The following is a 14,739-nucleotide window of genomic DNA, read 5'->3' on the forward strand; positions in this document are numbered from 1 at the left end:
ACCTGCTTGGCGATATATTCAATAATTGTGTTAAAATATTTAATTACATCATCACTTCTACAGTAAATTGTTGTAAGAACCATCAAATTCTTCTGAAGTACTTGTCATGATAGTCATTTAGATTTATTGCCCAAGCAGCAAAACCATTTAAATTAGGTACACATGTCAGCAGTAAGGCCTTGTTAATCATTTCATGTGCTTTTTATTTATCACTTTTTTGGAAAACAGGAGAATCAATTCAGTATTCCAACTAACATTCTCAACATAATTGAGCCCAGTCTAGTGAGACTTGACATTTTAAATCCCAAAAAATCTGGTCCCTTAAGGGGTGGGGTATGAACGTTTGGACAGTATTTATTGTGGGACATTAGAGTACATCAGACATATCGAATTGCATTCTGAATATGAAGAATGTCTTTCTGATATCAAATAATTTTGATTTTTTGAAATTCACAATGTAATACACATTTTATGGCAAATGATTAAAAATTGATATTTTTGATATTTAATAGTACTCGAAGTAAACTTTATAAATCTGATGATTGATACTTAAAGTATATGTAGATGGGATGAAAATTTTGACCTTTCGTATTGAAGATATGGATTTTTTCCCCCAAAACACCAAGTAGGTCTTTTTGGGAAAAAAATCCATATCTACATACACTTAAGAAATATGTCATTAGATTTATAAAATTTACTTCGAGGACTGTTATATATCGAAAATGTGAAAAATATCAAATTTTAATAATTTGTCATAGAGTGTATTATATTCATATATTTCATATTCATATTTTATTTCCATAAAAATCAAAGACATTACATAAAAAAATATATATAAACACGGTACATATGGAGGAAAAGGCTGGAAGACCAAAAAGGTCTGAAAGTTAGCCTTTCCCTGAAATCAAATGAAATTAACAAAATAAATCAACATCACATAACATAACCAAAAGACAAGGGAAGGGGAGAGGGGGGGGGGGTGCTCCCGAAAAAGATTAATTACAATTAGAGATCAGTTTTGTTTTGAATTGATTACGGAAATGTTGAACAGATTTTGAAGCTTTCAGATTTTTATCTAAAGAATTCCAAAGAATGGGACCTCGTGTACGTATGGCATGATCAGAAAAGACTTTCTTATTTTTGGTTAGATTTAGGTCATTTACATATCGTGTCTTGTAGTTATGTATGTCAGAACGTTTGGTAAAATAATTATCAAATGAACAGGGCAGCTCATTTATAGAGTGCCTGTACATGAATGTACCTAATTCCAGTGTGTACATATCTTCAACTTTTAATATGTTATAATTAGCAAACAATGGCGCTGTGTGGTCTCTGTAGTGACCGTTTGCCACCGTTCTAATAGCCCATTTTTGAATTTTTACAATTTTATTTAAGTAAGTTTTACATGTATTTCCCCATAAAAGTACTCCATAATTCAAATAAGGCAATATTAACGTACAATAAAGTGTAAATAAAATACGATTTGGAACAAAATGTTTCAATTTATTCATGACACCGACATTTCTTGAAATTGTTCTAGATACGCAATCTATGTGACATTTCCAAGTGAGACATTCGTCTATTAGTACACCAAGGAATTTAGTTTGATGCACTCTTTCTAAAGCCGAGTGATCTAGTGTGATTTGCAGGTCTTGATTCATCGATGTCATTTTGGGTGTGCCAAGTATCATGTAATTTGTTTTGGTAGCATTAATTGACAATTTATTAGCTTTAAACCAATTGCTTACTTCCTTTAACTCTTCATTAACAAGGTTTGTCTGGCGTTCTACGTTTTTATATCGTGAATTTCAAAAATTATTTGATATCAGAAAGACATTCTTCGTATTCAGAATGCAATTCGATATGTCTGATGTGCTCTCATGGCCCACAAAAAATACTGTCGAAATGCTCATTCCAGATCCCTTAACAGTGGTGGTGCAGAAATTCTTTTTTGGGGGTTGGGGAAATCAACAAAGTGGAAATTGTGTAATATTTTGGGGAGGGCATGAGTTCTAACTGGGCATTTCCTCCATGACCCCCCTGGCACCACCACTGCCCCTTCAACACTTTTCAAAGTTCAAACCAAGTAATATTTCTGTTGCATGCAGGTGATAGGATTGAAGCATCTGACAACCACAGATCCTAGAAGTGACGTCAGTCCTTCTCCAGATGACTACACAGGAGATCAAAGCAGAGTGTTACGTTTTGCTGTGGCTTCTGGGATGTATATAATCATTGGATTGGTACAGGTATGGTCTCCTGAAATATGGAGGATATTTATTCAGGCCTTGCCGTTTGAGGCGAGCGATCGCTCTCACTCACCACCGCTCGCCCAAACTCGATTTCTAGCGAGCGATTTTCCACTCGCCATAGACATTTAATATCACTCACCGCGAATCTCCCAAAATCTACCATCGAATCAACCAATTCAGCATTTAATCTATTTTGTGCCCCCTCCAAGCAGAGAAAGTCAAAAATGTTAGCAAGCTTCGCGCGCATTTCAACATAAATACATAGATACCATGTTAAGACCAAAGCTTTACTTGATTATACCAAATAAGTGATATTTGTGAAAATTCGACCACTCACCTAGCATCATAATAGTGAGTGATTAACCACTCGCTTTTCAAATCTAGACGGCAAGGCCTGATTTATTACCATATTTCAGTTATACTCGGGACTTCTTGAATGCAAGTCCATACCTGTAGTCGGGTTTTCTTTAAGCATTTTGCTGAAGGGGTATTTTGAAATTTTTTGGACCCTTTCAATTGTGAATTTTTCCTCTGAAGGGGTCCAAACATTGCCCAAAGGGTAATTTTTTTATTTTGGAAAACCTCTTTAACAATATTGGGTGTTTCTATATTCAAATCTTGTAATATTTGATCATGTACGCTTTCAAGATTTTGTATGCGTTGGACTTTAAACTTTGGATTTGAAGGGGTCTGCAAAGTGTGTGAACGCGTAAATATGCGTGTTTTGTGCGTTAAAGTAAATCCTGCTGGTAGTAACATATTCATCCAAGGTAAATTGCTGAAAATTCATCTGTCCTTGAATTTTTGATAAGTGACACATGTGTCCTTATCAGAAGAAATCCTGAGTTGTTGTGGAGACACCGCCTTCCTTAATTGTCACTTTGCCAAAGTTACACTTGTTACCAGGAAAGTTAGGGCACATGCAGACATGTGCACCCTATTTTTATTGTGCAAAAGAACAGGGTTAGGCTAGAATCATGTGATGCCATGTAGCTTGATTAGCGAATGAGGTGTTGATGTTTCATAGCTTTTCGTGGCATGCTTCAATAAGTCAAGCAGAACCACATCTGTGTTTACTCAGTGATATGCACTAAAGTGGCAAAAAACTACTGAACATTTCTGATAACTATTGTAATTGACCCTTTGCACAGTCATCTCAAAAAGAATTTCTACCCGCATAGTGTATGTTGTGTGTGCATACGCTTGTAAAATTTGATTTAATTAACTGTACGCTTCGCAAAAGCCTTGTGGCGCATTTTTACTAGAAACGTTCAAGAAGTGAAGTATTATAACTTGAAACTTTATTCTTATTTACAGTGGTTATTTTTCACCTTAATCTATGAGAGATTTGTAGAAGATGCACTGCAGAACTTTGTGGACTTGTGTTCTATGGCTAATGTAAGTAAAACTTTGAAGCTCTGTTGGACTACTCCAGTTGAAATCCATACAACCCCAATGGAAGACATGACCTTAATCTCCCACACAAAGGGTGTAGACTTCAAATGGAGACACCCATTCAGGTAACCCCATTTGAGATTCACACTCCTGTGTGGGAGATTAAGGTCATGTCTTCCATAGGGGGTGTATGGATTTCAACTGGAACAGCCTATTCGGTGACTTACTGCTTACCTACTTCATGAATTGATTAAGTCGCACTTATTAAGTTAATTTGATCATGAAAAAGAAGCAAGATATCATTATTTCTATTATATGAAAGACCAATCATCAAAAGACCAACATCTTGCACCTGTAACAAAGCTTCATTCCTTTTCTATAGAAACTTTTGCTTAGTCACATTCACAGTTAGTAAATGTGTTAAATAACAGAAAAAGTTAATTTTGTAATATTGCCTGTGTCATTCATTCTTAAACATACTTAGTACATGTTTAATTGTGCAATTGGGAAATGAAGGTTAATGTCAAAATAACAGGGTTTTTTTACAATTGTCTTTTTTTTTACAACAGGTGAGTGTGTTTGTGTTAGCTAACAATAATTATGGCTTTTACATCCATGGGAGATCTGTACATGGATTTGCTGACACAGATATGAAAGAGATGAGAACACAAATGAAAAGAGAAGAGGTGAGTGGATTGTCATCATAAACTATAATATTCATGATGAGTTAAGGACAATTTGATTTGAAATGGCTGGAAGAAACTGGTGAAAATATTAATTGTTCCCCTTTTTTCTTCACATCCTGGTCCTTGACTATGAGTGAACAGAATGTCCCCTTGTTATCATTTTACTTAAAGACCCATTCAGTGATTTGCTCATCCTGACGATCGTAAAAATCATCAAAATTCAGATTTTGTTACCTTTGTCATTGTCATAGATGTGCTAACATAGCCTGCTAGTGGTTCAGCTGAAAGCTGTGTATTTAAGACAAAATAAGGCATTTACATGGATCTGTAATTTATATACTAACAATATGTGTACATCCATATCAAAACGATGCACTTGTCGGCTGCTACATTTCACCTAATGGCTAGGAATATATACCAGACTCATCTCAAGTGGAGGTTACTTCAAATCATCCCCAAGTCACATGGTAAAGGAATGTTCTCTGTATTCCTAAATCATGTGAATTGGGGGATGATTTGAAGTGACCTCCACTTCAGATGAGTCTGGTATTTATTCTTAGTTATTATGTGAAATGAGACACATGTAGCAGCCGACAAGTGCATCGTTTTGATATGGATGTACACATATATAAATTAGCTACATGTATTTGAATGGGGTTTCATCTTTATCAATACTGCTGTTTTCTTTGTTTTTTGCCAAATTTTTCATTTCAAAAATACCAAATGACAATTTGAATTACTTATCCTTCACTTTTAAGCAATTTATAAACAATTTAAATTTTTTTAGACTTGTGCTGGGATCACTGAATGGGACATTAATTAGTTGGTGAAAGCATTTTGAAGCTCACAAGGACATTTACTTTAAAAAAAAAACACTGCTCATCAGCCAAAGATCAGTAAAGCATAATCAAAAAAGTTAAGGTGCAAGAATTGATTTATTTTATATAGTGCTGATAAATCTTTTAAACATCTCTGACACTCTGCTGGTAGCCAATCAAATGGTTCAGTGCTTCTTAACAAGTGCAAGGGTTGCTAGCCCCTAACCATGAAACACACCTGAGTGGTACGGCAGAGGTACATGCTTACCATGGTCTAAAGCATATGTGACCCGCTCCCACAAATCCAAATATAATTGAAAATTGTAGTTTTTGAGGTCATCATTTAGTATTGGTCTTCAGCATTCATATGATACCAAAACTATGTTTCTGGGACATGTGGTCCTCATTCTATGGTCTTTCAACGAGAAGGGGGTAAGCGTCACATAAAAAAAAGGCAAATGCAAGAAAAATGGCTTTAAAGTTGTAAAATGACATGTTAAGGACCTGGTTTGGCTCAGAAAATGCAAAATAAAGAACATTTTGTTTTCAATGATAGGTTAAAGTAAACATATTAAGGAATCAAAAAATAATAAAAACAAAATCTGCAAGGTTTATCACCCCTTTCCCAACTTTGACTTGCCGTATCTTAAAATAGCTGAGTGCGACTTATGACAGGTTTCGACAGAGTGGGTCACATATTGACTCATAGCAGTTTGAACACAGAGGAGTTGCTTCACCAAGGACTGGGTGACCCAAAATGAAGACAGTTAAACTGAAGTTTTTTGGATCAAATACAGGCACAACTTGTCTTAAAGATGTGTCACAATCCCTCGGCACGTATCGTCAAATACAATAAGTTGTTATTAATTAATAATCTGTTTTTGTGATATTTTTCACCCTCATTTACAGGATAATTTATGTGGACAGAGAGGCTTGTTACCCAACTCAGACCAACAGACCTTTGAGATGTTGTTACCAACTAAATTCAGGGAGCAGTATAACAAAATATATCAACCTCTGGTAAGTCATGATTTGAATCTCTTGTCTAATCCAAATTAATTTTTAGGAAGACAAGCGGGCTATGCCATTGCATGTTCCCAATCCTAACAGCCAGTGACACTCAAAGTTGATAGCATTGTAAAGCTTGAAGAGTTCTGGTGCTGTATAAATTTGTGAAGTAATCTGCATATTAATTAGTACGAATGTACATAATAGAGAAGTAAAAACCAAATAATTTAGGCTATCCTTACACCCCCTATGTAAGACATGCCCTAATTTCAAATGGAATCACCCATTCAGGTACCGTAAAACCCTCGTCTACAAGCATATAGTGTGTTTTTGATGAAAACTAAATTAAAAGGAGATGTTCGTAAATTTGCCAATAGATTGGTCTTGCAATAGTACTTGTTTGTATCGGTAATTAATTTGCTCAAACTCCATATTATAATAATTTTGTTGATGGATGGTGTCTGGATTAATTTAGCTTTCATCAAAAGCACTCTATATGCTTGTAGACGAGGTTTTACATTGTCCCATTTGAAGTTCACACTCCCTGTGTGGAAGATTAAGGTCATGTATTCCAGAGGGGTGTAGGATTTCAACTGGAACAGCTAGCCCAATTGATGCCTATTTGGTGCTGATTAAACTATAGTATTTTCTAAAGTGCAAAACGTGTGACATATAATTAGTAATTTAATAGTAAAGAATTGACCTAAAAGCAAACACGTCTTAGCATAAATGTAATAAGCAAAGACATCGGACCTAAAGACGTACCCTTGGATATATGAAGTCCCATGATAATGTGGAGCATGCTTGCAAAATACAAATAACATCCCCATCGAATCATACTTTTTAGAACTCAAGAACTATCTTCACAAGAACTAAGGTTTATATATTTTTTTTTCATTTCTTTTGGGATAGTCCAATAAGATACCGGTTTGTATAATATCTCTTTAAAATATTTGTTGCTGTTTTTTTTTTGTTAAATACAGGTAAGTTGCTTTATGATTCCCTTGTTCATTTAAAGTTTGAACTCCTAGCTTTGCTGCAGCAAATTTACATTTAAACCTATGTGTGTGTGATTGGCGCTATGACACGTAAATTGGGGGGGGGTGTATGTGATGTGGTATGGATGCCCTGTGGATGTGTTGGGGTGGTGTGTGGCACATCAAATACTTGTACAATGTATGTGGGGTGTATGGATCAAGTTGCAATGAGTGCTCAAGTGTTACCCGCTATTTTTTGACAATGTACTTCAGTGTTTATAACCCAGCTTAAGTCGTTAACAATTCTGTGATATTCCCATATAAAGTATCTTTGTGTATGCTTCCCATGCATATGAATTTATTGCATATTATTGTTTTCATGCATAATTTATGGCATATTGTTGGAACTATTTGTGTACCTAATTGCTCTCTCTGTTGAGTAATTAATATTTTATTTAATATAATATTTAGTTTAATATTTATAATCCAATGTCAGCAATTTACATGTGCAATTTAATAAGCATTATTGTATTATGTACCTTAATTTATTGCTGGTTAAAATGTAGCCTATATTGTGGTTGTTGTTAATTAACCTTAGTCTGTACTTTTTAACACTCTAAGAGGGCGCCAGTGCAAAGTAGTTCTTTGTTCACTGGTCTTGGCTACCCTCTATAAAGATGCCATAAATAAGAATAAAAGAGAACGGACCCCAAATAATTCATGATACTATAATTCGAGACCGAATTAAAAGTGACTAGTTTGCGTATGACGTCCTGTCAACCAGACCGAAAATGCCGGTCAGCAACCTATCATGTCATACCATTGATGATGTGAGTGATGTCAGACGCAAATTACTCTTATTAATTTTGTTGTTGATTATAATGCAGCTATTGAAAGAAGGATATAGTGGATTATGCCAAAAGTGTGCGTCTTCCCCAAATTTATCTTCTTTCAACAAACTGAAGTCTGGTTTATGAATTACGAGGGGAGCAGATTGTATTAATGGTCTGTTCTTAAAGAAAGGAGTGAATGATGAAAGTAACAACGTTTTGACTTTGTCATCCCATTCCCACAAGGATTTATGTAATATGTTCTGCCAGTTGTCTTCAAGCCAACAGTAGACTTTGTCAGGACATAACTTTTCAATTTATTGGATATTACTTCAGCGACTCATCAGGCACTTGTAATTTTACAAATATTAAGCGAAACAGATCAGCAACTAGAACGATACTTTCTGTAAAGTATCTGAATTGTATGGACCTTTTCATACTGAGTAATTCTGATAAAACCTGAAGCATGAAATAATTTCCCCAGTCGCGCGCCGGTCGCGCACGCATAAAAGTACCGGGGAAGAGGTGATGTACGTAAACAAAACGTTCTGTATAAAAAAATTAACTGACAAAAAATTACGGACATTTGTCCATCACTTTTCATTGGTATCTTATTGTGAAAAACTAAGTAGCTGAGGTGTTAGCTCAATATGCTAGGAAAATATTTCTCGCGATGACCCCATGTTCACATTGGCTTAATAAGCTGTATTTTCGCGCAAAAGGGTGTCGTAATTCATGGCATTTCTTGTTCGCCAGTTTGGGTACAATTTGACCCCCTAGCTTACTGAATAAATAGCGCAGTTTTCCGAACTTTTCCGATCTTGATTTGAAAAGGTCTATTGTCATAACCTGTTGTGAAACTATCCAAATGTGAGTTGTCAGTGAATAATTATATTTATGTTTTCAATTCATTTGTTTTGAATAGAGGATGCTAGTTTCAAAAGGGTGTTAAGTCACATTGAATGCATCTCAAGATAAATGGCAAAGAAGGTTATGTCCATGTAGTTTCAATACTCAAAGCCTTACCACGTTATTTTACTATAAAACTTGCAGAGAGGGTGTAGATATAACCCCTTTTAGCAGTCGCTGACACTAGCTCCATTGTCATGATTTGGTGACTTTACCTCCTTTTAGAACTACCATCCTCAATTATAGAAAAGTGTGTTAATTGTGTACTTTTGAGTGAACCGAGTAAAACATGTTTTTGGCCTTGTTCTTGCTAGACTGTAACCATTTATTTTTTATCTTTTCACTCCAACAGCAAGGAGCAGTAGCAAGAATAGAGGGACAAAGAGGTATGTTAACCTACGTCTCATATGTCCCACCCCAATGGAAGACATGACCTTAAACTTTCACACAGGGAGTGTGAATTTCAAATGGGGTTCCCTAAATGAGTGATTCCATTTGAAACCTACACCCCTTGTTTGAGAGAGAGTCTTCCATGTCTTCCACAGGGGGTGTATGGAATATCCAAATATATATAGGATATAGCAATTAAAATACAAAAGAAGTCATTGGGTCAAAAGTAATATTTAATGGCGTAGTGGGTTTGCATATTTAATGGTCTATAAAGTAGATGAAAAGAAAGGGAAAAACTATTGGTGTTACCATACAAAGTAATCATGCTCAAATGGGAGGTTGTTTCTTTATTGTTGCATTTTGCAAGAAGCACTAAAATTAATAGACATTTTCAGGACTTAGATGAAAAGCACTGATCATGGGTAACGTGTTGCTAATAAGTAAAAGGCTCTGCTCAATGTATTTTAACACTAAGTTTAACAATCAAATCATTGATAAACATATCGTTATTTACAGGTCGTCCTACTGCTGGAGGTGATCAAGGTAATGAGCGGCTCAATCAAGCCTACGCTACCATGAATAAATTCCTGTGTACCTTCATTGACCATGTAAGTATATGACACACTCAAGCCTACGCTACCATGAATAAATTCCTGTGTACATTCATTGACCATGTAAGTATATAACACACTAAGGGGTATATTCTACCAGGAATAAATTCTTGTGTACCTTCATTGACCATGTAAGTACATAGACCTAACTTAACACACTCAGGCCTATGCTACCATGAATAAATTCCTCTGTATATTCACTGACCATGCGAGTAACAGGTCCCTGTAACTTGTTTTGCAGAGGTGCCAAGAATTGTATTGGATCAGCTTCTATCCCAGCTAATGTATATCGTTTTGAGTTTGATAGACTGCCAATGAATTAAAGTTTTCTTGCCCTCACAAATCACACAGATCACCATTAAATAATTGATATGCTGCCCTCTGGAGCTTAAGCATTGATCCCCTGTTTGCTAATTCAAGAGAATTCATGCTAACATGAATTTATCACACAGATGAATCCAGATTTGGCAGTCTGTGAAACTTATAACGACATTATTCTGGCCAATGAATATGCCTGCAAATATGTTTCAAAATGAACAAAATAATCTGAAAACTCAGTTCATTTCACACTTTTTATCAAATTGAGCTCGGCATTTTCGCATCTATCGCAAATAAAAAAAAATGCTAACTTTACTCATGAGCAATAAACTCTAATCTGTTATGTGTTGTGTTTATTTACAGGGCATGCGAGATATTGATTACATGGTGAAAGATAAGCTACTCTTTGAACAGATTCTGGATATGGAATTCTATGATCCAGCTGAGAAGGGATTTTTCTTTAATGGTAGGTACAGTGATCTGTAAACATGCCATGTCATCTTGTTAGGAATGTTAAATGGGAACATTGGAGATTTAAGGTTATAGACTGTATGCTACCCTATTGAATTTGGACAACCAGATCAAAAGATACGAGCAGTTAAGGCGATTTAATACCCTGATTTTCATCAGTACCCATCTTCTTTTTTTTATTGCAAATTTATAAAGTATATTTATATGTTCATCATTTCATGTCCTGAATTTATAAAATATCTCTACATACAAAGTGGTATTAGACCATTTTAGAAAATCATTTTAGCCCTATATATTTTTTGTTTACTGTATCCTGGTAACTGAGATGTATGTTTCATAACAAACCATAATATATTCTATTGAACATGTCCAAGTAGAATACATGAATAGAATACATTAAATCCTTTGTTATACTATCTATAGAAATATACTCACTGATTATAACACTGAATAAATTAAATAGGCCTAAATAATCTCTTCCACATAGACAATTAATACTACACCATGTATGTATCTTCTATAATATGTTGTTAGGAAAAGAGATTAAAAAAAGGCTATAAGGTCATCAAAGGTCAGGTTATAGGTCAATTGGTTCAGGTCAAATTCAGGCATCAATTTTGAATACATGTGATAGTCTATGATATCATACATGTCATAATGAGGCATCAATTTTGATATTTTGTCTGTTACTGGATATATAATGGAAATGTGTGAGGTGGATATACTAAAATACCTTGGGATGTAAATGGTGAGTACAATTTAGATTGCCTAGTTGAGTTGGATTGGGCAAATAAATATAAAATAGTTACCAAAATCACAAAAATGAAGCTTACGGAAAACTACCTAATACGGTGGTATAGGTGACAAAAATACAATCTTTTTCAACATTGCTGTAGTGTGGTTGTGGTAACCTGTTACCTATGGCTTAATTAAGTTTCAGTGACATAGTGTTGCAAGTTCAAAATACAAAATATAGCTCGACATTGAAAATAGAAGCATTTTAACCGGTTTGTTTTTTGATAGTTGTGGAGCACCAAGTTCATGAAGTCATAAAAGAAATCAGGGACCACTTATTCCCATTTTACATATCAACATTATTTCCCTAATGTGTTAGCAACACATTTTCAAAATTTTAACGAAATTCGTTGATAGTAAGCTTTCCAAAATGAAGTGAATTTAAATCATCAGTGATGTACCTCCTTTTGGCTTCTATCTTCAAAAGCATGTAAGCTACATTGATACCGATGCCACCAATAAAACGAGAAGATTTACCCTTCATTTTGCATACCATTTTGTCCAATTTCTTTTTCTCATTTCTTAACATAATGTAAAAAAAAGCAAAAAAAATCAATGGGTGTAGTACCCCCTTAAAGAGTTTCCAAAGCAATACATGTAGGAAAAAAGGAACCATTTCCTTTATGTGGCTATATCTCAAAATCAATATTTTCAACTTCTGACTGATTTTGCTTGATCACATAACATATAAAAAATTTTTAAAAAGAAGTTGAACTTGGTTGTGAAATAAAGATGGCTTATTTGCCTCGTTGTACTTTATTTACTCACCCTGTATCTGTGTCAATATTTTTGCCAGAAAATCTGTTGCTGAACTTCCAATTTTGGCTCTATGTTAGTCAAAACTAATTGCATCCTGAATACACATGGTATACTTGAGATAGTATTGATATTTTCTGTATGTATGTTTTTTTGCAGATGGTGGCCATGCGTTTAACAAGGTGCTATTTCATGGACAAGAGGTCACCCTACTGACATTTGAGATGCTATTGTTTTGTATAGTTGATCTTATTTTTACCAACTATGCCTTGGCTGGTATTATTACCTATCTTGCAATGCAGGTAAGAGTGAATCCACCAAAAACAATGTTACAAATGAAAGGAAAGTAGGAAGTTTCAAAAAGCCCCACCTCTGCTTCCTTTTTAAAATTTAAAAACATTTTCTTATTCCGTATGCAGAAGTGTTATCACTAGGAATTTCATTTGTTAAGATTTAGTTCAGATTCGGACATTTTCTTTACAGTTTAAATAAAGATATTGTAAGGAATGTCAAGAAATAGCCAAGAAAAATGTCAGAATCTTAAATAAATCTGAACAAATGAATTTAAAATTTTGGATTAATGGGGGACACAGTCTCCACACGATATACCTATTGAGCTGTTTGCCAATAGAAATTAGCTTTTTATGGAAAAACAGGTGGGGTCACTTTTTCAATTTGTTTCATTTATTATTTGTGATGGTGGACCTGGTGAAAAAATTTTGGAAGTAAATGTTGAAGCCGTTGCAAATTTAACATCCAGTCTGAGTCTTAAGGTCCAAATTCTAGTAATGGGGGTATAGTGAAAGTAAATGGAAATCAATAGATATGCAGCAAATTTCCTGGACAAAAATGCAAACATCTTGTATCGATAAATAATAAATAAACAATGGCTGTAATGTTATCCTCTATCCAACTCATTGTGGCCCTAAACATGCAGACACCACAGTGGGTGCATAGCATGCCGTGGTTCGGAGAGTCACGTAAAATGGTGGTCCCATGTACAAGAAGAGCAATATCTGGACATGTAAAAGTTGCAGGCCTTTTCGTAAAGAGCAAGGGATCAGCCTGAGCCTGTTGTCTGTCGCACTCAGCATTGAGGTCAACTTGCGCGGCCCTCTGGGGCTTGGCAGTATGGCGTACTTTGAGGAATCGGAGTATTCAGAAAGCGTGGATAAATGCCATTTAATTATCCTTGATGTGTCACAAGAAGATTAGATAAAAACAAAAATAGGAACTAGGGCCAACGAAACTTTCTAGATTATCAGTGAACTACTTTAACCACTCAGCCACAGGAAACTTCGATACAGATTCTTGTGAACAATATTTATGATTATTATTTATATCAGGCTTTTGAGCGATACAATAAAACTGTATATTGTACAATATTTGCAAAATACCGGATGCAATACAATATTTTTAAAATATTGTATGCATACGCGTCATGCGCTACCAGGGTGACAGCACCAGCACGCAGCGTCATGATGCAACAGCACAACAATACACTACAGACACTCAATGGAGATTTCGTACTGTATAAACATGTAAAATCATAAACGTAATTCGAGGGCAATTCTGGATGATGATAACCTTAGGAAATATAATCCACATCTACAAATAAACCTATATATAATTATTCCGAAATTGTCTTTGGAGAGTAAAGAGCAGAAAACAAGAAGGTCAAAAGGTAAGTTACATTACGATAGGCCTACACATTGATTAGGCCCGGTGGCTAGGTAAGCTTAAATTTTCATTTTACCGCATAGCAAAAGCCTGATATAAATAATAATAATAATATTGAATGGCTTATTTTTGTGTGATACAAGATATTGCACTCGAGAGAAAATATTGCACTCGCCTTCGACTCGTGCAATATTTTCTATCTCGTGCAATTTATTCTTGTATCACACTCAAAGCCATTCAATATTATATAATTATCAATTGATATTATTGTCCAGAAAGAACAAAAGAATTGCTATATTTTGAAGTTGTGTGCACATGAGGTTCATTATGCATGAGTGTCAGAATGAGCCAGGACATAATTACTGGCAAATCATAATATTATGATACACTTGACACATTTACTGGTAAATTTCTAGTACATACATGTCAAAACACATCTTTTTCAATTTACAATGCAGCTTGTGCTTGGCTGTATTATATATACAGGGTGTATCAAAATTAAGTATACAGTTTGAAAAATGCCGCTAGATTAAAAAGTATGAGGTCTTTGGTCAATATTCTCTATTGACAACTTAATCAACATCTTGTCCTCCTACAGCTGAAAAATCACTGGCGTGTGACCATTAATAAGGATTTGGTGGATACATTTGTGAGCCGAGTACAAAAAGCAGTTGCGCGAAGTCAATTGGGTTCAAATGCCCGGTGCTTGTTATTGTTGTGCAGCCGCCAAGAGAAACATGCAGGTGTACAGATAATTTGTTCTCATTGTTAGGGTTCCAATCCTATGCATATGTGAGTTACATAACATGTTACCTTTGGTACATCTGGGCAACCATCTCCTTA

The 14,739-nt window shown here is 35.0% G+C and overlaps 1 protein-coding gene across 1 annotated transcript in view; it reads left to right on the forward strand.

Annotated features, from left to right (window-relative positions):
* The window catches only part of LOC140135964 (meckelin-like), a 66,066-nt gene that overhangs the window by 49,683 nt on the left and 1,644 nt on the right, over positions 1-14,739 (forward strand). Inside the window, exons 18-25 of the mRNA XM_072157660.1 lie at positions 2,109-2,249; positions 3,570-3,650; positions 4,217-4,333; positions 6,061-6,171; positions 9,228-9,261; positions 9,782-9,873; positions 10,558-10,660; positions 12,376-12,518. Coding sequence (XP_072013761.1) covers positions 2,109-2,249; positions 3,570-3,650; positions 4,217-4,333; positions 6,061-6,171; positions 9,228-9,261; positions 9,782-9,873; positions 10,558-10,660; positions 12,376-12,518 — 822 coding nt within the window. The remainder of the gene's footprint in view (positions 1-2,108; positions 2,250-3,569; positions 3,651-4,216; positions 4,334-6,060; positions 6,172-9,227; positions 9,262-9,781; positions 9,874-10,557; positions 10,661-12,375; positions 12,519-14,739) is intronic.

Source organism: Amphiura filiformis, chromosome 16 (assembly GCF_039555335.1).
Source record: "Amphiura filiformis chromosome 16, Afil_fr2py, whole genome shotgun sequence".
Taxonomy (NCBI): Eukaryota; Metazoa; Echinodermata; class Ophiuroidea; order Amphilepidida; family Amphiuridae; genus Amphiura; species Amphiura filiformis.